The following is a 21,432-nucleotide window of genomic DNA, read 5'->3' as shown; positions in this document are numbered from 1 at the left end:
CAGCCAAATATTAGTCATTAGCATTAGGGAACTACATTTTTGCAAATAATAACAGAAATAAAGCTTGCTTTGCCAAATGAGCTTAAAAACTAACAGACAAACTTCGTTTCAAGTTTCCATAATTTGCAGGATTTTAGTGCTTTGAAATACACATATCTCAGAATTGGCTCTCATTCTATATTTATTGTACATAGTGCATTCCTTTACGACGTTACCAAATATGCTATCAACAGATAGGATACGCATAGAATGAGTTTTTGTAGTATATTGTTTAATTTTATGCTCTTTGCTTTATGTATGTTTTCTGATTTATTTTCTTTTTATGTTTGTCTCTCATTGTTTATGTATGCTTTTGTTTGTCTGACTATTTTTCTATGCATTCATTTTGTTTGTACTTCAATCAAATGCTGCCGCTGCTAATATGTTTTAAAACATACAGTAGTCGCATGACTCCAAATCGCGATACACCCGATAGAGATCGCTTGCCTCATTATGGTCCTCGTTTCTCACCAAGGTAAGTGCATGGCGCTAAGAATGTCTTTCGTTTTATAGTTTTTGAAGTATTGTGCATATTTGTTTGAATTTACAAATTTTTGTGGAATGAGTAGTTTTTAGTATCAAACTATGATTTTACAATTTGGTGTTCATAATGTGTGTGTAACCTTTCGACAGCTCTGTGGGTCCTGAATTGGAATTCCGTTCTACCAGAGCCAAACTGCTTTGGGATAAATGGCGTCATGTTTGGATGCTTTCTTGGGAACGTCAGCGTCGTCTTAATGATCACTTGATGTACTTGAAGGATTTGGAACGTGTACGAAACTTCAGTTGGGACGATTGGAGAAAGCGGGTATGTGTGCTAACATAAACTCTTACATCTTTTATTTTGAAGCTAATGTATATTCGAAATTTTGCATTTAGTTCTTGAAGCACATGAACCACAAGAAGTCTCGTTTGACCGACTTATTCCGTAAAATGGACAAGGACAACAATGGCCTCGTACCCAGAGGTGAATTTATTGATGGTATTCTAAATACAAGTAAGTTATTTCAAACTGCATCCATAATTTCCACTGATTGTATGTATTTAACGGTAACATCATATTTATAGAATTCGATACATCACGCATGGAAATGGGCGCTGTTGCTGATTTGTTTGATCGCAATGGTGAAGGTCTGATTGACTGGCAAGAATTTATAGCTGCACTGCGACCTGATTGGCAAGAACGTAAACCACAAACTGACTCCGACAAAATACACGACGAAGTGAAACGATTGGTTATGCTCTGTACGTGTCGACAAAAATTCCGTGTATTCCAAGTTGGTGAAGGCAAATATAGGGTAAGTTGATAGTAAAACTTTGCTATGTTTTAAGAAAATATTCTTATTTTTTTAATTTTTTATTAGTTTGGTGATTCTCAAAAATTGCGTTTAGTTCGTATTTTACGTAGTACCGTAATGGTACGTGTTGGTGGCGGCTGGGTCGCCTTGGACGAATTCCTCACAAAGAATGATCCTTGTCGCGGTAAGTTCATGAATCTCCAGCATATACAAATATATTTTTTATTTTTAGATTTTAATATTTTAATTGGTGATATAAGTTTTCGACAAAAAAATTTTTTTATTCAATCAATGCTTCATTCTTGTTAAAAAAAAAATCAAGCCAAATAAGTCATTCATTAAGCAATCTAATGTATTTGTCATAGTAGTTACTAGTGAATGTCATTACACCAACATATGAGTTGTATTACTCATTCTAATTACAAAAGAAATAATCACATTCCATTTAATACTATTGGTGCTATGGGCTCATTTATTTTCGCAATTAAACAATAGTCAAATACTTGCAAATTTAAATAAGGCCACAGTTATCAATTTTTATTTTTTTATTAATTCATTATAACATCAATGATTCATTTATAATCGATAATATCGCCTTCATATATCATTCAACATGCCATAACCATACAATATTAAACTGTCCTACGTCTTAATATTATTTAATTATTGCAAAATACGGAAATGGTCATTTAACAAAACATTTTGGAAACATTACAAAACAATGGTCTTATTAAACAAACAAAAAAAGAATAAAAACAAAAATACTAAACTTTGAAATGATTTGTTGGTTAACAAAATGTGAATAAGGAATATTTGCCATTTTTTGACCAATCAATCCAGTCATTTGACAGATCTCGAAAGAGAAATGCTTTATTTGTTTATCGTTATGTTATTATTAAAAAATATTACATCGCTTGTAGTGGATATCATTGTTATGATTAACAAATATAAATGCATGCTTCTTTTTGTTACATTGTCTTCATCCATATATCACATTACATACACCCATATACAGTAAAGTACATATGAAATAGCCGTCGCAGTATGACATTTACACACATACATAATCATAAATTGTCATCGCTTTCAAACAACATGCTTAACATATACAAGTCCACTCTCTCTTCGTAATTGTTGCATTAGTCAAAGGATAGCAAGCAATCGTCGTATAAATTTGATACATACATAATAGGTAGTGCACATAACATATTTCGTCGCAGTCGTTCCATTTTGACCCGTATGCCCTCGTAGTTTCATGCATATGGGTCAAAATTTCATGACAACGATGATACCTTGCCACAATGATATTATTTTAATACGCACAGAGCAACAAGTTTTTTTTATTCGGAATGAATCACATAGGGACATTTGGTGTTTAAACATTTTTGTTATTCTATTATATAAAGTTATTATTAATTAATATATATTATTATTAATCCATTATTAAAGTTATTAATTAAATAGATAATCCCCAAATCTTACAAGGAATTTGCGAATAAATACCACAGTTTAAAACTAGAAATGTTGGAAAGTATTTGCTAATTACATTTGGTTGTTTTTAAAAATCTGCATTATATAACCAATTACAGTAGTACCCGATAAAAATTCCAAGTCATACAAAATATTCGGCATGAGTAGGGTATGTGCCAATCAGTGCATACTTCAATCGGTAGAATAATGTCAATGTCAATATAACATCCTTAGAGTCATTCTTATTATTTTCAACAGAATTAAAAACTGATAACTTCCAGTGAATTCGATGCAAGATAGATGCACAACTTATCCTTAATAATGACCTCAAATGCCTTAGACAAAATTGTGTCCTTCTTTTGCAGAGGAAAATCCTTATATAGCTTCCAATCAGAGAGGAATATACCCGTCATAATAATCGTATTGAACAAATTTAGAAAATGTTCTTCCCAAATCATTGCATTTAATGTTCACCCAAAACTGCTCTTCTAGAGATATGCCTAATGAAAAAATGGACAGTGAGCCATCTCTGTTTTTTAAATATGAGCAATTGCTTGTGTGTTTCTAAACATCTTTACAAAGGGATAAAAATTGAAAAAGAAAAAGGTTTAATCACATTACCCTCGATTTACGTCGCCTCGGTTAACGTTGTCAAAATTGTTGTTCCATCAAACTTCGATTTACGTCGCCATTCGATTTACGTCGTCGATTTTTTTGCCCACTTTATCAGAAAGGCCTTCCATAAGTAAAATAAGTATCAACGATGATGATATCGAAACATTTTTTTCTGAAATTCTTACCGAATTCGGTACTTCTTACCGAAATTACTTTATTTTTTAATAAGTTTTTTATTATGTACACGCACATACATACATAAATGGACTTAGGAGTAAGTATGAGCTATTTGTAATTCGGTTTACGTCGTTTCGATTAACGTCGTCAAAATCCGGAACCAATCCCGACGTAAATCGAGGGATTACTGTAGTTGATTTAGAAAACAAGAGAACTGGAATAAAGACACAATATTCATAATTTTGTTACAGCGGGGACCATTTTCTCATTGACTTTTTATCGTTTAGAGGATCAGAGGATAAAAGAAACTTTCCAATATCAATCCTCATTATCTTGTTTGTTTGCCATGTACATAAGTTGCTATTGAAAGTTGTTTATGCGGAACAATAAATATTAAAGTTAAAACCGAATAATTGAATATCAAATTGTAGGTCATTCCATCATTGTTAGCTCTAATCTAAACAAGTATGCTGCACAATATGTATGAAACATCAAAGAAGATTGCTTTAGTTTGAAATGCTTCGTAGAGAGTATGCTTTTAATTTCTAGAACAGCGTTAATGTAATTTTTTTCTATTTTTGTAGTGTATAGTTACAATATTTTTTTCTTATATATTTTTATTACATGATTTTATAATTTCATAATTTATATATATTTTTTTGGCTTCTTTTCTTTGTTTTTATTTTTGTTTATATCTTGTCAAAATAAAACCAAAATGCCGTAATGCCAATCTCTAATTCAATACTTCTGTTACATCTTTAATGTGAAATCTGCAATATACACTTTTGTATTTGAATTTCAAATCCTTAAAAATTATACCAAAATCAAAACTGAATGCCTTAAAATAATACTCATCACATGTATTGTGTTAACATGAATTTATGAAAATGCAACACTCCTGCAATGCAACGCAATGTTTTTGCGTTTTTGCGGCTTGAAACTTGTACCTGATTATTGTTATCCTTGTTGTTGTTATGTATTGTTGTACCGAATTATGTGATGCGGTTAAAACCCAAACTAAATGAATCATTGAACTATGTATTCAGCTAAGGGACGTACTAATATTGAATTGCGTGAACAATTTATTTTGGCCGATGGGGTCTCGCAAAGCATGGCTACATTTACGCCTAAACGTCCTGCCACAAATGCTGCTCAAAATGGTAACAATACTAGCAACACGCCGCCATATATGAGTTCACAAGGCCCAATCATTAAGGTAAATAATTACAAATACAATTATTTCATTCATCGACTTAACTCTTAGACATTCATAAAAAAACATCAAACACAACTCATTCTATTAACACCCCATGTCCACACCCAAAAAGACCCCGACCTTGCTAGAATTTTTGGAAAATTTTGATACATACATACATACACATGTTCTTATAGTCCCAACAAATGTGTTGTACCATGTGGGTTATATGCGTAAGGTAAGTGTTTGAATGTTGGTTGTTGCAAGCACTATTCTACACGTTTTAACTTGAACAAGCAGCTCAAATATCGACGAAATGGTTGTTGCATTATTGTTTTATGTTCTTATTTTAAATGTGTGTACTCATTTAAGTTGTAAGCATGTTTTCTTCTTGTTTTTTGATCATTTTGTAAAAAATAAGACTACTTTATTTTTCAATGCGGCTATATCATAAACATAGCTATCACAAGGAATCCTCCAGGTTTATAATGCACAGAAGCAATGTATTTATAATTATTATGATCACCTATTTTACACCATACTGTTTTCAAATTAAGAAGCCAGCTAGCTATCTATCACATTACAAACAAACGAAAACCAAAACATTCAAATCAAAAGGCCAACGAAATGTTTTCAAAAAGGCAATTACGCTAAAGAAAAAGTTTTCTTAAATGATCATTCAAGCGATTTTGTGAAATTTTTCTCTTTTTTACATTCCTTTAATTTCAATTTTTCAAAAACAAACAAATATCAAACTTTCTTATTACAACTTATCGTAACAGCTGATGAACATTTGGCTGAACTAATGCCGATATTTGAACGTATTCGTGCACAAGAGCAAGTACCTTGCGCCTTCCCAATACATATGGGCGCCGGTGGCACCGTATTTGTACGTTGCAATAGTAGTCGTTCAGTTCCATTAAGTCCACATGTTATGCATTGCCATCCGACAACACATTGGGTAAGTTATAGACCATGCCAATTATTGATGTTGATCGACGAAAGCGAAAAAAATGTACTTACTCTTTATAAATTCTAATATGGAGTTCTCTGGACGTACGTCGCAAAAAAAAACAACAGACTCATATAGAATGGGGCGACACCACGATAATTTCATTACTTCATTATATTCTAACCTGCCTATATTTTTGTATTAAAACTAAACTAATTTTGAAATATTTTGTTTGTGCTTAGGTACGGGAACGTTCTGTTCGTTCTATACCGATGAAACAAACTCGCTCATCGCAGTCCGTCTCAACACCAGACTCATTGAGTGATAATGAGGGTAGTCATGGTCATGCATACACACCACGGAAAGTAACGTATACAAGTACTCGTAATGCCTTAACGCCTGGAGGGTCTCGCGGAGGTTCTAAACCCAATTCACGTCCTCTAAGCCGACAGGGTTCTAAGCCCCCATCTCATCATGGTTCTACGATGTCGTTAGATAGTACCGGTAAGTTCATAATTTACACCTTTGGTTTGTTGATATTTATCATAATCAAGTATATGTAAACTGTCAACTTCAGGCGAGCATACACCTTCACGCATTCCACAACGCAAACAATCGGGAGCCAGCACAGTTTCTGGTACAGGTACAACGCCTAGACCTGCAAGGCTATCGGTAACATCAACCACATCTCGAACAAATGGCACCTCAACAATGACGCGAAAAACTGCTTCCGGCTCCGCCAGCCCCGTCCCCACAAGGTGAGTTTTAATGAAACAAAAATTAGATTAAAGAACAACTATATACATAATATAATGAATTCCAAATCCACCCTCGAGTCTGTATAGCATATTGAGAATTTTGTCTTTGCAAACAATAGAAAAATCTATATAACAGAGAAAAGTCAACAAATGTTCATAAAGGAACTCATCATTGTACAAAAACTAAATAGGAAAATTAATTAATTTTGAGAAACCTCAAGTTTTACTGTTAAAGCTGCTTATATTTCGTCCTGATATTATGATTGCTCTATATAAATGGTAAACCTATGTTAATTTGAATAACAAAGGTCTATTGAAAATGTTTTTTTTTTTTTTTTTGATCCGGAAGTGGTGCAAAATTCGCGCAGAAGCGATGAATTTAGCATGGGCTTGTCATAGAACAGATTTCCACCACTTCATTTTGTGATATTTTGCCAAATAAATTATTTTTAAAATTTTGTATGATATATAATGTATTCTAACGCTTGCCTGAAACGTTTGGCATCAAATAATTTCAAAAATTTTTTTAGAATGGATTTAGCATTTTTTTTCGACAAAATTTAAATAATTTGTACCATTTTATAAATCCTTACTCTGTCTTTAACCTATTTGAAACAAAAAAGCGAGTTATAAAAAATTGAGTTAAAATAACTTCCTGAGTAGTTAAAATAAAGAACATCGTCGGGTGGACATTATTGTATTAATAATGCACTAATGCACTAATACAGAATACGGATCTTTTTTTATAGGGCTCAGCCAAACAGAGCTTTAAACTCGACTAGTTCTTTAGAATAAAATTCTTATAAAAAAATAAAAGTTAAGAAGTTTCAAGTCGAAATAATGATCATACAAAAAATATACTCATATAAAATTGGTTTGGGCAATTTTGACCCCCTATTACAGGATAAGGGTTAAAGTTGTGCCCTTAGTAGTACTTCCAAATATTTTTGCTGGGCAACTTTATATCGTAATTCAAGTAAGTCGATGTTATCAGATTACAATAATCGAATAGATTTCAAGACAGAAATTGCGATGCATAAATATATACGATCAGTCAAATCTTTCTTAAAATGTTTAGCTATACATATACTTTTAATCGGATTTAATATCTAATTATACATCACTATGCTTTCTTTAATGTACAGCCAAGATCCTACACCCCACACCCTATCGTGGTGAATCACTTCTTGAGTCAATCTAGGGCTGGTTGTCCGTCCGCCCTTCCATTTTGTTGTTCGCAAAATGGAGGTGGCAATTTTTATCCGATGTCCATAAAAAATTGAATAATTTTATTCGTGATATATTACGATTTTAACCTTACTTTTTAATTAGGTTATAATGCAATAATGCGTTATTATTCCTTGAAAAATGAGACCATTACATATCCACTTTTACCAAAGCGAAAACATTAACATTCCAGAATATTAACAACTTCCTTACGTTAACATTTTCCTAGCCCGTCAGTTCTCTAAAGCGATATAACAACTAACACAAGAAGTATTTTTATTTATTTATTTACAACTAATTAAATTTAAATTAACTAAATTTATAGTAAATACAAAATTGGTATAAAAAATAAAAAAAGGCATTGGTAACAGAGGCCATCATCTAATCATTTGTACAGTAAAGGCATTTGTGTACTTGATTTCGATATGAAGTTATATATTACGTTAATGGGAGTTTTAATCATCTATATGCCCTTATTGTTGTACCGAAAAAAAATTCCGTAGTTAAACTAACGCCAATTTTATCCTGTTTATATTGGGGAAAAAGCTATTTGTTGGTAGTTAAATTTTATTATTTTTCGTATGTATGTTAAAATGGTCACGATTTGGCGCCAATGATTTTCTTTTCTTTTAGTTCATTTTTTCTTCTATAAGAGGGTGTAATTTCGGGAATTGCAGTTAAAAAAGTACACCAGGGCATTAATTTTTACCTGGTTTTAACAACGATTTATGGAAGTCTCAAAATGTGGAGTACAATTTGTTCAATTTTTGCAGGATGACAATTTTAGTGTACGTTTGTTAAAACAATACGTCTAAGCAAATTTGTCACTTATTTTAGTAGACACCAACAACAACTTGTCTAAAAATCTAAGTTACTATAAGTGTTTCAAATTTCTTGTCGGAAGATTATAATTTCACATGATATTCTTAAATTCATATAAATTAAGTTTCCGATATAGCTGGCATCTATAATATCAGGACAAAAAGAAGCGCTTATATATTAATAGTAGTCTTTTTCTTTTTGATGCATATAAAATTTTTCTATTTATATGGTTTCGAATATATAATTTAGTACGTATCTTTAACCTACCATACGTGCTAAAGATATATATACATTTATGAGCAATAAATTGCTTGTGGCCATTTGACTCGACATTGGTTTCTGTTACGAACATGTATTTATCTTATGATAAATCGTAATATTTAAATCAAGTGTTATTTCCTCTTCAAATGGCCATAAGGAAGAATTGCATATAGTTACAATATATCCCTATGAAACCCATATTTTACAATTATCTCCCAAAACAAAATGAATATCACTACTACAGCCTCCCTATTCGTATATTAATAACTTTATTTTTTATTTTTATTTTTACATTCCTTTATAAATCGATCGATAAATCTTTATTCGAAAACATCATCATTCATTGGCATGTTGTTTCTTTTGTTGAAATAATACATACAAAATGTAACAATTTTATAAAACGACTAAACCTACAATCATAAAAAAAACCTGAATGATCCCTCCTACCTATAATGCAACACCCACAAAAACTAAAACCCATCATGCGAATCAACAACAAAACAAACTATTAATACAATTTATAACATTAATCCAAAAAACCAAAGAAACGGAGGCATGAGTAGATCATCCAGTATACCTGCACTAACAGGCTTTGGCTATAAACCTAGGTAAACAACAAACCACTTATACTATACAAACATCAAACAGTTGACATTTTCATTTTGTAGTGTATTTTGTAGTAATGTTGAAAGCCATTTAGTTAACATAGTATGCCATTGCATTGCATCTACTTTCATCGATTTAGGTCTGTTTTCTCAATACCCGCTTGTTAAATTTAACACTGTTCACATGTATACTTACAAATATACTATAGCAACGTTATTCTATCTCCTTATCTTTATACCATTAGGATTACATAGTTGTTCTTCTAAGTAATTTTATAGTAATTTGTGTAAAGTGTATCATTCTACAGTAATTAATATTGTATTGTATTCTTATTCTACCTCTTCATACTTTCAACTCTTAAGCTATCGTCCATCAAGGATACCAGTTAAAGTGTCAAATTCATTTGATAAATCGTTAAGTGCTAATTCATCACCAACCAATTCAACATCAAATAGTTTGAATCCAAATTCCAGTTTGGGGTAAAGCAAACCAGCAAGCCAACTTAAAATTGTGTATATGTCCTTATAGCAATATTATCTTATGTTACACATTCGCAATCATGCGTCAAAATATCAGAAATCGTACATATATATGTCAATAGACATATATCTATGTATAAATGCCTGTTTGGCGCTTGTTTGTACAATTATAATATTTATTGAGCAAAGTAAATATTTTTCCTTTGACTTCTTTTGAGTTACGCAATTTTAATGCATTTGCTGAATGTTGTTGTTTTTTGTTACTTTATACACTTTTTGAATTCCGTTTTTGAAGTTTCTCCTTTATTCATATTAATTGATGCATGACATTCTCTTATTTTATTAATATTTTTGTAAAATTTTATCGTCTTTATATTGATTGTGATTGTCCATAGATAGACTGTAAATGATTTCAATTGGATAATTCATTAAATATGAATTAGAATTTTATGACAACGTTTAATTTTCATATATAGCGATATAAATTGTTCGATGTTATCAACTTCGTGTCAAATAGGTAATGTTATAAATAAAAATGAAATTGTTCTGTGACATGTAATTCAGTATACATTTGAAGGGCAATAAACATATTTGAATTGTATTGTAGGACCTGATAAGTTTTGTAACAATATTGTACTGAGATAGAGCAACGATACTGTTCCTTGTAGAAATTCATACGTCACAGAGAAAATTCTGCTAATAATAGCAATCAGCGACCAGTGCTTTTCAGCTGACTAATTACTGCTATTTTAATAATATTATATTAATTATTAAAGGCATTTACAAATTTTGTAATAGCAGAATTTATGCTAAAAAGTCTGTTAAAATGTTTTTGTTTTTATAGGTAGTTATAAATTTTTTATAGGTAGTTTTCAATTTGTACTGCCGTTTGTCCAAAATTGTATCACCATCTCAAACTAGCATTATTATCAAATTGAGAGAATCATGTGGTATCACAACGAACTGGTGTTCTAAGGATATGTTTAATAACAACCACTTGGGCTTCGATTAAAAATAATGTCGGAATTAAAAGCATAAAAGTTATGCTGTAAAGGAAATTTTTAATACAACTCTTTTTAATCGGTAGAAACGTTGCTCAGTAAAATAGTAGGATACGTTCCATGTCATCTAAACCCCGTGAATAAAATGATGGAACAAGCAAAAAAAAAACAAAAAGAATCCAGAATTAAGAACAGAAAATTAGAATTGAAATAAAGAAAAAATAATTATTCGTCGCTTCATGATAACAAGCGCATTGTGGATTATCCCCTCTCAGTAATGTTAGTGACATTTCTGAGTGTTTCAAAGTTCTGTAAGTGGTTCCACCGCAAAGTGGAACGCCATTCGCACTAGGCTATAGTGCCATTGAACTATACATAGAATCGACCAGCATTAATTGATAAGAGAGAAGTTCATCGCTTGTGATGTCATAAAGAACAGAAGAGTCTACTTAAGCCTAAAAATAATGGGCTGCCACTATAGCCCGTCGACTTTTCTACTAAAAGATCTTGTATAGCAAGTTTAACTTTTAGTTTTTCAAGTTCTTTATACCCCGCAAACATCATTTCAGCAATGTCGCCAATGATACCAAATGTTTCAACTTTGTAATTCCAAATCCGTTGAAAAAAGTAGTTGGGTGCATAAATATTATACGCTATTATCTCGTAAGACTGGTAGAAGAAGTGTAAAAAATATATAATATAATCGAACATGTTCATGTAAATAATTCCAATATAAAATTATTTCCTATTTTCTATCTTTTATGTTTATTGTATGTATTTACTATTACTCATTTAGCCTTCTTGTATATAGTTCCGTAAGAAGTCTGATATAATTGTGTATTACATATTTACATATATGTATGTCATAAGCTCTATTTCTTTATTTACTACTATCCGGGCAACCAAATCTACCGAAATGATCAGTAAAGGTGGGTATTAAGTTCGAGTTTAGCCGCTAAAATCGCCATTTTTCACGATTACTTTTCTTAATTAATCCATCTTAAGGAATACAAACTTTGTGAAAATTTGCTTTGGTATTCCCCATCAAGTTATCATAAAAATTGCAACAAATATGTAATAATTTATGCCGTTTTTTTTACTGATTTAGATTTCACTTTAGCGATTTTAGCAGCTTAACTCGAACTTAATACCCACCTTAACACTTAAAATCGGAACACTTGGCAAATAAAAATTTACATTCTTCTTCAAGTAAAAATGTTAATGCAGTATGATGCACTTTTAATATGAAGTATCGATTTTAATTTGTAACGACGAATTGCCTCTTAGTTTTAAATTTGTTTTTCACATTACAAAGATATTTTTGAAATTTGGAAGTAAAACAGGCCCAAAACTATAATTCGCGAATATTCTCTCTTCGGCAGGCGCAAACACAAATATGAAAATATATATCAATAGATGGTTTGACATATGTAAATTAACGTGAAAAAAGTAGTCATATATCGACTAAAATGATACTAACTAAAGAAATAGAGTTATAATGTATTTGTATTTATATTTCGATTTTTTCGTTTTGCTGCATGTGTTTGTATTTGTTTAAATGTTTTCTTGGCTTTTAGCGTTTCTCTTTAAATCCTTATTATTCATTATTTTAATTCATTTATTATTTAATTTTTCACAGGCGTAATGTAAGTGGCACATCGACTCCCTCTGGCATGCAAACGCCTAGAAAAAGTTCTGCTGAACCAACCTTTAGCTCCACAATGCGTAGTAGAACTTCAAGGGGAACAACACCAGTTGAAAAACGGGAGCCTTTTAGACTTTAAATAGTAAAATATTGCGAAACAAAAAACAACAAATGCCACAACATAACAAATCACATATATAAAAAGCCGGCAAAACAATCCCATATATAAAAACTACTGACTTAAAAAAAATAATAATAAAAAATAAGCAATAAAATGCAACACAAAACCAATTCATGTAGCTATACATTATTGAAAATGTATAAAAATCCTATTCTATTGACGGAACCATTTTCGCCAGATGTTCATGCAACATTAATGGTTTCTATATGGAAATTCAACATAACTAAATAATTTAGTTAGACACAAAAAATACATAAAAAAGACATAAACCTCCTCAATGATTTGTACTACAAAAACCTATTGCTACTTTTTTACTATTTATACAAATTTATATAAACTAGAACTAACTTAATTATAACAAATACACACAAACACACTGTACCATTCTTTTTATTTTGCAACCACACTACTAAGTTGTATTTAATTGAATCTACATAATTACTTACCTTAAATTTGTGTTAATTTTTCTGAAAACATATATTTTTGTACATAAAAACTATTATAGAAAAAAAAAGAAAAAAACACTCCAAGTGCTTTAAGTCAAAAAATATTGCAAATGAAAACCATAAAAACAAACAAAAAACCAAAAAAAGAACACATTCGAATTAAAGGCGTACCCGTTTTGGCAAATTTTGATGAGGGTGTATTTGAAATCGCCAGTTCAAATATACTCCCATCGAAAATAATATACGGGTATGCTGAGAAAAAGTTGGAAATTCTCCAAATAAGTATGAATAGACTATATAAATAACTTTTTGTTTAAATTTCTGTTAAGATACGAATTAAACTAATTTAATATAATATAATAATATTATTCTTAATTAATAATTTAAAGCAAAAACAAAATCATTTACTAAAAGTCATTAATGTAAGCTTAATATTATTAATACTGTTTAAGAAATAACTCCTCTTTTTGTTTTTTATGTAATAATGTATTTAAAATATTGTACATTACTAATATTAAATTATTATGTTGTCGATTAAAAAATGAATAATTGATTTTTTTAATTTTTTATAAATCACAAAGTATGAAATAAAAAAAAAATAATAACCAAATATTCTAGTGTTTTACTTATTTTTTCCAGAATGTGCCAGGTTAATTTAATATCAATAGGGCTGTTTTCTTTTAGCACTGGTTGCAAGATTTGTGTGGACTATCCAGAACATCGTTGCACTGGTGTTCTATCCAGAATATCTCATCAGTGCAAGTCGCGTCGGTGTTGCCAGATTCCATTTTATTGTGACTAATTTATCGAATAACATTAATTTCAAATTGGCAGTCTCATAAATAATCGCAGCAGTAAATATTTATTACTATTTCGACATTTCATACATTAAAAATGTAAGATTTCCCTTGTTGTCTGTGATTGTTTTTAAACAGCCGACAGTCTTGCATTTTTTTGGAAATATCCTGGATAAACGAGTACGTGACTGCTTAGGGTATCCTGTGCTAAAAGAAAAAAGCCCTAATGACTAGATCCCAATTCCATTTTCATCTCATGCGCCGTCCAGACTATAAATTTATCCGGACGACAGTGTTCGCGCCGCACATATCCAAAATGTTGATTACACTACAAGTTGAGCGGACCTTACACGGTCGGATCAATGCTACGACGCCCTTATGCGTCTTATGCGCTTTACAGACTATCAGTTATTCCTGACGACAGTGCTCGTGTCGAACATATCCCATATATTGCGCACATTATAAGTTAAGTCCGAAGGCATACTCGATACTGTTGATGTTTGGGGAACATCTCCTTACACTTAATGACTTGTGCCTTCCAAATAGAAAAATAAAAGTTGTTTTGATATTATGCCAACATGTCCCGCAACACGCGAACATGACCTTAGGTTAGGTTAGGTTATGTGGCAGCCCGATGTATCAGGCTCACTTAGACTATTCAGTCCATTGTGATACCACAGTGGTGAACTTCTCTCTTATCACTGAGTGCTGCCCGATTCCATGTTAAGCTCAATGACAAGGGGCCTCCTTTTTATAGCCGAGTCCGAACGGCGTTCCACATTCCAGTGAAACCTCTTAGAGAAGCTTTGAAACCCTCAGAAATGTCACCAGCATTACTGAGGTGGGATAATCCACCGCTGAAAAACTTTTTGGTGTTCGGTCGTAGCAGGAATCGAACCCACGACCTTGTGTATGCAAGGCTGGCATGCTAACCATTGCACCACGGTGGCTCCCATGACCTTATACTAGCAGATTGGTCGCCGCATCGTGTTGTGTCGCAGGGTTTATCCGACCGTATAAGGTTCCCTTTATGCTCGAAGACAATCGATATTGCTGCTTGTTTATGTGATTCATAACACATTTTCAATCCCAATAAACACAGGATGAGCGTTTTTCAAATGCAACACCTTTTCAGTTTGAGGGTAAATTTCATTTTCAACATAAATTCAACTTGACTTGAAACAGTTCATCTTCAATACATCTTCAAATTGTTTGCGAATTACAACCAATTTGGCAAAATGTTGACGAAAACTTTGAAAATGTGTTGAAGATAATTGGAGAAAACTTTGACAAAACACTACCCTGAAATGCAACGAAAAAACCACATGGTTTTCAATACTACTTTGGACAACAAAGTTCGTGGAAGAAATACAAAAATGTGGAAATTTATTAATAATCAATTGAAATTGATTATAATAATTGACAAGTAAACCTAAAACACGAAATGAAAACTTTAAAAAATAAAAAATGAAATAAAACTTTAAGGAAGTCACTAAATGTATATCTCTTTGCAGAAAACTAAAATTATGGATTCTACGTTCTTGAAAACATTAAAAAGCTGACCGATGAAAAAATGGTGGACAATTAACTGGAACTGCTTCAAATAGTTTATAATAATTGGTACGTCAATATGAAAAATTAAATCAACACTTTAGAGAAGTCACTAAATTTAAATCTCTTTGCAGAAAACCAAAATCTTTGGATGCTACATTCTTGCAAACATTAAGAAGCTGACCAATGAAAAATGAGTGGCTTATCGACAAGAAAAAGTTTCCAGAAACATTACAAGCGCAACCAATTAAAATTGTTAAAAACAACAATTTGTTGAAATCAACAACTTCTGGATGAAAATGGGCATCACATCGTCAGTTTAATTCATATGCTATTATCAGTTTAAAATGGATATTTTGTGAATTTCTTCTGCTGGAAATCAATTCTAACACGCGGTCCAGTACGTTCCTAATTTCAAATTGCCCGCTTGTTAATAAATTTTAATGCTGTTTTATGACACCAAAAGGAAGGAAAACGAATTATCAATGCAAAAGTGTTTACTAATAATGTTTAAGATATTTAAAGTTTTGTTGTTTTTTTTTTTTTTTGTTCTTATTTCTTGATATGTTTAATAAGATTATTATTTATCAATTGGTATTATAGTGTAGTGTATTATTATATATTTTATTTTGATGAAAATGAATAAATTATACAAAATTCATAGAATTTTGGCTTTGACTTTCAATTTGAAGTGGGGATACCATTCATACAAATTTAGGTTGAAAAGTATTTGCAACGATGTTAATTTTGAATTTGATTCGCATCGAAAATTGTTTGACAAATTATTGAGTAGCGATGCATTTCAATTTGAGGATAACACTTGAGATATTATTGCTAATGTGTTGAATTTCACTGTTGAGGGTAATGTCTGTTTTTTGTTGATAACGCGATTTTCTCAACAATTTCTCAACTTGAATATTACCCTAATCCTTTGAAAAAATGTTTGAAAAATTGTTGAAATTTAGCATTTTTCAAACGTTTGTGTTTATTGGGATTATTTAGTCATCATGCATCGATTGGCCACAGTGTAAGATTCTTTGCAAACACACCCAATAAACACGAACGTTTGAATAATGCTAAATTTCAACAATTTATCAAACATATTTTCAAAGGATTAGTGTAATATTCAAGTTGAGAAATTGTTGAGAAAATCGAGTTCTCAACAAAAAACAGACATTACCCAATAAACACAAACGTTTGAAAAATACTAAAATTCAATAATTTTTCAAACATTTTTTCAAAGGATTAGGGTAATATTCAAGTTGAGAAATTGTTGAGAAAATCGCGTTCTCAACAAAAAACAGACATTACCCTCAACAGTAAAATTCAACACAATAGCAATAATTTCTCAATTGTAATCCTCAAATTGAAATGTATCGCTACTCAATAATTTCTCAAACAGTTTTCAATGTGAGAAAAATAAAAAACTAGCATTGTTGCGAATACTTTCAAACCACAATTTGTATGAAAGTCAATCCTAGTTCTAACTGAAAGTCAATACTAAATTTCTAGGGATTTTGTAAATTTTATTATTTTTTCGTTAACAAATATAATAATCTTAAAAATAACATTAATAATATATGAAAATAATAATATTATACCAATCAAAATGTAATTATCTTATTAAACGTATTAATAAATAAAACTATGAATACAACTTTAAATATCTTAAACATTTTTACATGTATAATTCCATTTCCTCCATAATGTTGGTGTCATTAATATGCTGGCAATTTGAAATAATTACTATCGAGGAACTTGCTGGCTTGTGTGTTAGAATAGATTCCAGCAAGAGGAAATCACAAAATATCAAACTGATGACGGGATGTAAATTGATGTAATGCACATTTTCATCCAGAAGTTCTTGATATAGGAATTGTTGCACTTTGTTTTAATTGGTTGCACTTTGTAAGTTTTCTGAAAATTTTTCTTTGTTGTTTCCTTCATCGGTTTTTCATCGGCCAACATCTTCCAAGAATATACCATTCAATGATTTTAGTTTTCTGCAAAACAATCGAGTTTTGTGATTTCCATTATGTTTTCATTTCACTTTTTATTTTGACTTACCAATTTGTATTTCTTCCAACTGACCAGGTACTTCGTGATTTCCTCAAGAACGTTGGTATTACAAAATTGTTGTTATTAAAATACTGGCAATTTTCAGGAACTTGATGGCCAGATAATTGGAATAAATTTCCAGCAATTTCAATTCACAAAATAACAAATTAAACCGATGATGCGATATAAATTAAACTATCGATGTGATGCGAATTATCATCCAGTAGTTGTTGATATGGAAAAGCATATATACCAAGTTTTTTTGGTTGCACTTTGATTTATGGAAACTTTCTCTTCTCGATAAGCCACTACCATTTTTCATCGGCCAGCCTCTTAATGTGTCCAAGAATCAGCATCCAAATATTTTAGTTGTCTGCAAAGAGATTTGAGTTTAGTGACTTCCTTAAAGTTTTCATTTCGTGTTTTAGTTTTACTTACCAATTATTATAAGCAATTTCAATTGATTATTAAAAAATTTCCACATTTTTGTATTTCTTCCACGAACTTTGTTGTCCAAAGTAGTATTGAAAACCATGTGGTTTTTTCGTTGCATTTCAGGGTAGTGTTTTGTCAAAGTTTTCTCCAATTATCTTCAACACATTTTCAAAGTTTTCGTCAACATTTTGCCAAATTGGTTGTAATTCGCAAACAACTTGAAGATGTATTGAAGATGAGCTTTTTCAAGTCAAGTTGAATTTATGTTGAAAATTATATTTACCCTCAAACTGAAGAGGTGTTGCATTTGAAAAACGCTCATCCTGTGTTTATTGGGTACCCTCAACAGTAAAATTCAACACATTTCTCAATTGTAATCCTAAAATTGAAATGCATCTCAAACAATTTTCGATGCGAGTCAAATTAAAAATTGGGTACCCTCAACAGTAAAATTCAACACATTTCTCAATTGTAATCCTAAAATTGAAATGCATCTCAAACAATTTTCGATGCGAGTCAAATTAAAAATTAACATCCTTAAAAATTAACATTAACATCAAATTAAAAATTAACATACTTTTCAACCAAAATTTGTATAAATGATATCCCCACTTCAAATTAAAAGTCAAAGCCAAATTTCTATGAATTTTGTACAATTTTTTCGTCATTTTCGTCAAAATAAAATATATAATAATACACTATATAATACACAACAATACCAATTGACACTACAATACCAATAATTAAACATATTCGATTTCCTTTCTGTTGGTGTCATAAAACAGCATTATAATTTATTAATATCCGTCAATTTGAAATTAGGAACGTACTGGATCGCGTCTTAGAATAGAAGGAATACACACAATATCCATTTTAAACTGATAATAGGATATAAATTAAACTAACGATGTGATGCACATTTTCATCCAGTAGTTGCTGATTTTAACAATTTGTTGTTTTTAACAATTTTAATTGGTTGCACATTGAAACTTTCTGGAAACTTTTTCTTGTCGATAAACCATTCATTTTTCATTGGTCAGCTTCTTAATGTTTGCAAGAATGTAGCATCCAAAGATTTTAGTTTTCTGCAAAAAGATTTAAATTTAGTTACTTCTCTAAAATGTTGTTTAATTTTTCATATTGACTTACCAATTATTATAAACTATTTAAGGCAGTTCCAGTTAATTGTCCAACATTTTTTCACCGGTCAGCTTTTTAATGTTTTCAAGAACGTAGAATCCATAATTTTTGTTTTCTGCAAAGATATATACATTTAGTGACTTCTTTAAAGTTTCATTTCATTTATTATTTTCACTTTCCTATTATTTTAAACTATTTGAGGTAACTTCAGTTATTTGTCTAAAATTTTCCAATTTGTTTATTTCTTCCAATTGTGTTACGAAACCCTAGGCTGTGGCTAAGGATATTCTGCTCAGAGCTCACCGGCTAACCCCGTCGCCTCCCAGGAGTGGTCCCATCCCAAATCCCCTAGCCCTAGGGACGCATCAATAAAATGAATTGTACAAAAAAAAAACACATTATTACCACACATTCCATTTAGTGGGAGATCCCCTCAGACCTCCAGCCGCCCGCCCTACCATGATCACCTGAGTTCTTCCAAAGTGACCCCAAAAATCCGCCACATCACATCACTTACCTCGACCTTACACCCCCCCCATTTTCAAAATTAGTTAAGACTCATTATTTCTGTTTCGTCTTTATCATTATAATCAAAATCTTAATTTTTATTGAATCATAAATTACTAATTACTAACTATTCTAAATTTTATAATCCTCGCTCTGCTAAATTTCAAAATACCAATGAATAAAATGAATCAATGTAATATTTAAATAACACAAAATTTGTTGTTTTTGGTCTTTTAGAAGATAAATTTATCGAACGGCTAATGGCCAATATATAAACAAATATAGATTTTGAATAAAAACAAACCAAACGAAAATAGGACCCACAAAGCACAAGCACAAAAACCATCGAAATTGTTAACCCAAACCTAATCCACCTAACTGAGCTCAATCAGGAAAGTATTAAGGGGTAAAGATAACCTGACGCAATTTAATACTTTGGGGACCCTACCACAAATCTTACTTATCAGATCAAGTCAATTTTAAAAATCAAATAATGTTTCAGATAAAGAAAATTATAATAAACACATGAACATTAAATTAATAAAACAAATCATATATAAAACAAAACCTAATCAAAGGACATACATCAGACAAATGATAATAAAAATTATAAATTAAATAATATTAATTAATAAAATGTTTTTGGTATGAATATATGTTATGCTTTTGAATTATTAGGGGATTATCTCTTTTATCGATACTATTTCCGGTTTGATGCAGATAGAAGTCATCTGGGATCAGCTTTGTTCTTAGTGTCGGTGGTCCCTGGGTTTTAATCTTTAATGTTGGACACACACTGAACATACAGACGTAATACCCAATAAGGTTAAAAACTCGGATTCAAATATTTGTAGACTTCGAAAAATGGTAATTTCTTGTCTCTTGGTTTATGGCAATTATGGAAAAAAATATTTGGTGCCGAGCCAGGCTATATTTCGGGCCAAAGCTTTTGGTTTCAACATTCGATATTTGATCCGGTAGTACGGCGACGTTACGATGATAATTATTTTGAAATAGGTCTCAAACTTCACGCCGAGGTTTTCCAGAGATTTTCTTTTCCTGGCGAATTTTGACTAACTACTCTCAATCTCGGATCCGTTGATGGAATCAAATAAATAGGATTGTCCTACCTTGTTTTAGGTGGTTACCACTGTGGCTACTTAATCTGGTGGTGAACAGCTGCCCCAGACGTTCCCGGTAAGTATTTGGAAATCTGTCAGCCGTTGTTGACGCCCAATCGCCTCCCGGAATCGTTGAGATCTCCCCCTTTATTTTTGGAATCACTAGGTATTTAGGCAGCCTTTCCTAAAAATTACGTTCTATTTAATTTCCGTCCCGATTATCACTTTTCCAACCACAAACCTTTTCTTTTTCCTTTTTTTTTCTCAAGTAAAAGTTCAAATATATATATATATATACCACAGATTTAAAACAACCAAAATACACTCTTTGCAAACTAGACACTGCACTCAGCACCAAATTGCTTGATTACTGGCGCATTTCCCTCCATCATACCCCTTTTTATAGTTTCGGTTCGATTGGAACATTTCCAGACTCGACATTTTGTACCCCCGTCGTCATTTTTAATTTATTTCATGATCCCTTGCACACTATTTGACCCTCTCTACATTACTTTCGGAGTTTATTGATCTTCTATCTCATCAAAAGTATCGTAACGACTTCTATGAATGAAAACTTCGTGCACCGTATTATCAGTCTTCTAAATAATTACTACTCTCCTATTCCCAAAATACTACCACTCTCTCCACTCT

At 31.3% G+C, this 21,432-nt stretch overlaps 1 protein-coding gene and 1 long non-coding RNA gene across 28 annotated transcripts in view; one reads left to right on the top strand and one right to left on the bottom strand.

Annotated features, from left to right (window-relative positions):
- The window catches only part of shot (dystonin-like protein short stop), a 272,625-nt gene extending 258,843 nt beyond the window's left edge, over positions 1–13,782 (top strand). For 10 of the 26 annotated variants that reach the window (XM_075310682.1, XM_075310679.1, XM_075310688.1 and 7 more), the window contains 10 exons: positions 440–514; positions 673–847; positions 919–1,036; positions 1,108–1,337; positions 1,404–1,521; positions 5,577–5,755; positions 5,989–6,250; positions 6,324–6,504; positions 9,783–9,899; positions 12,540–13,782. In XM_075310682.1, the coding sequence (XP_075166797.1) occupies positions 440–514; positions 673–847; positions 919–1,036; positions 1,108–1,337; positions 1,404–1,521; positions 5,577–5,755; positions 5,989–6,250; positions 6,324–6,504; positions 9,783–9,899; positions 12,540–12,684 (1,600 nt within the window). In that variant the 3' untranslated portion in view covers positions 12,685–13,782. Of the gene's footprint in view, positions 1–439; positions 515–672; positions 848–918; positions 1,037–1,107; positions 1,338–1,403; positions 1,522–4,645; positions 4,816–5,576; positions 5,756–5,988; positions 6,251–6,323; positions 6,505–9,359; positions 9,423–9,782; positions 10,088–12,539 lie in introns of all 26 variants that reach the window. The other 16 variants (XM_075310693.1, XM_075310689.1, XM_075310675.1 and 13 more) reach the window with 8 other exon arrangements.
- Positions 13,783–17,025: 3,243 nt separating this feature from the next.
- Positions 17,026–18,324, bottom strand: LOC142238844 (uncharacterized). 2 transcript variants are annotated; one of them, XR_012722841.1, is made up of 3 exons: positions 18,017–18,324; positions 17,588–17,951; positions 17,026–17,523 (listed from the first exon to the last, which is right to left on the bottom strand). It is a non-coding gene; the product is annotated as an uncharacterized LOC142238844 (long non-coding RNA). The 2 variants fall into 2 exon arrangements; XR_012722840.1 differs by having other exon boundaries at positions 17,588–18,324.
- Positions 18,325–21,432: the final 3,108 nt, after the last annotated feature.

Source organism: Haematobia irritans, chromosome 5, assembly GCF_050003625.1.
Source record: "Haematobia irritans isolate KBUSLIRL chromosome 5, ASM5000362v1, whole genome shotgun sequence".
Lineage (NCBI taxonomy): Eukaryota > Metazoa > Arthropoda > Insecta > Diptera > Muscidae > Haematobia > Haematobia irritans.
This window is presented reverse-complemented; position numbering and strand designations above follow the sequence as displayed.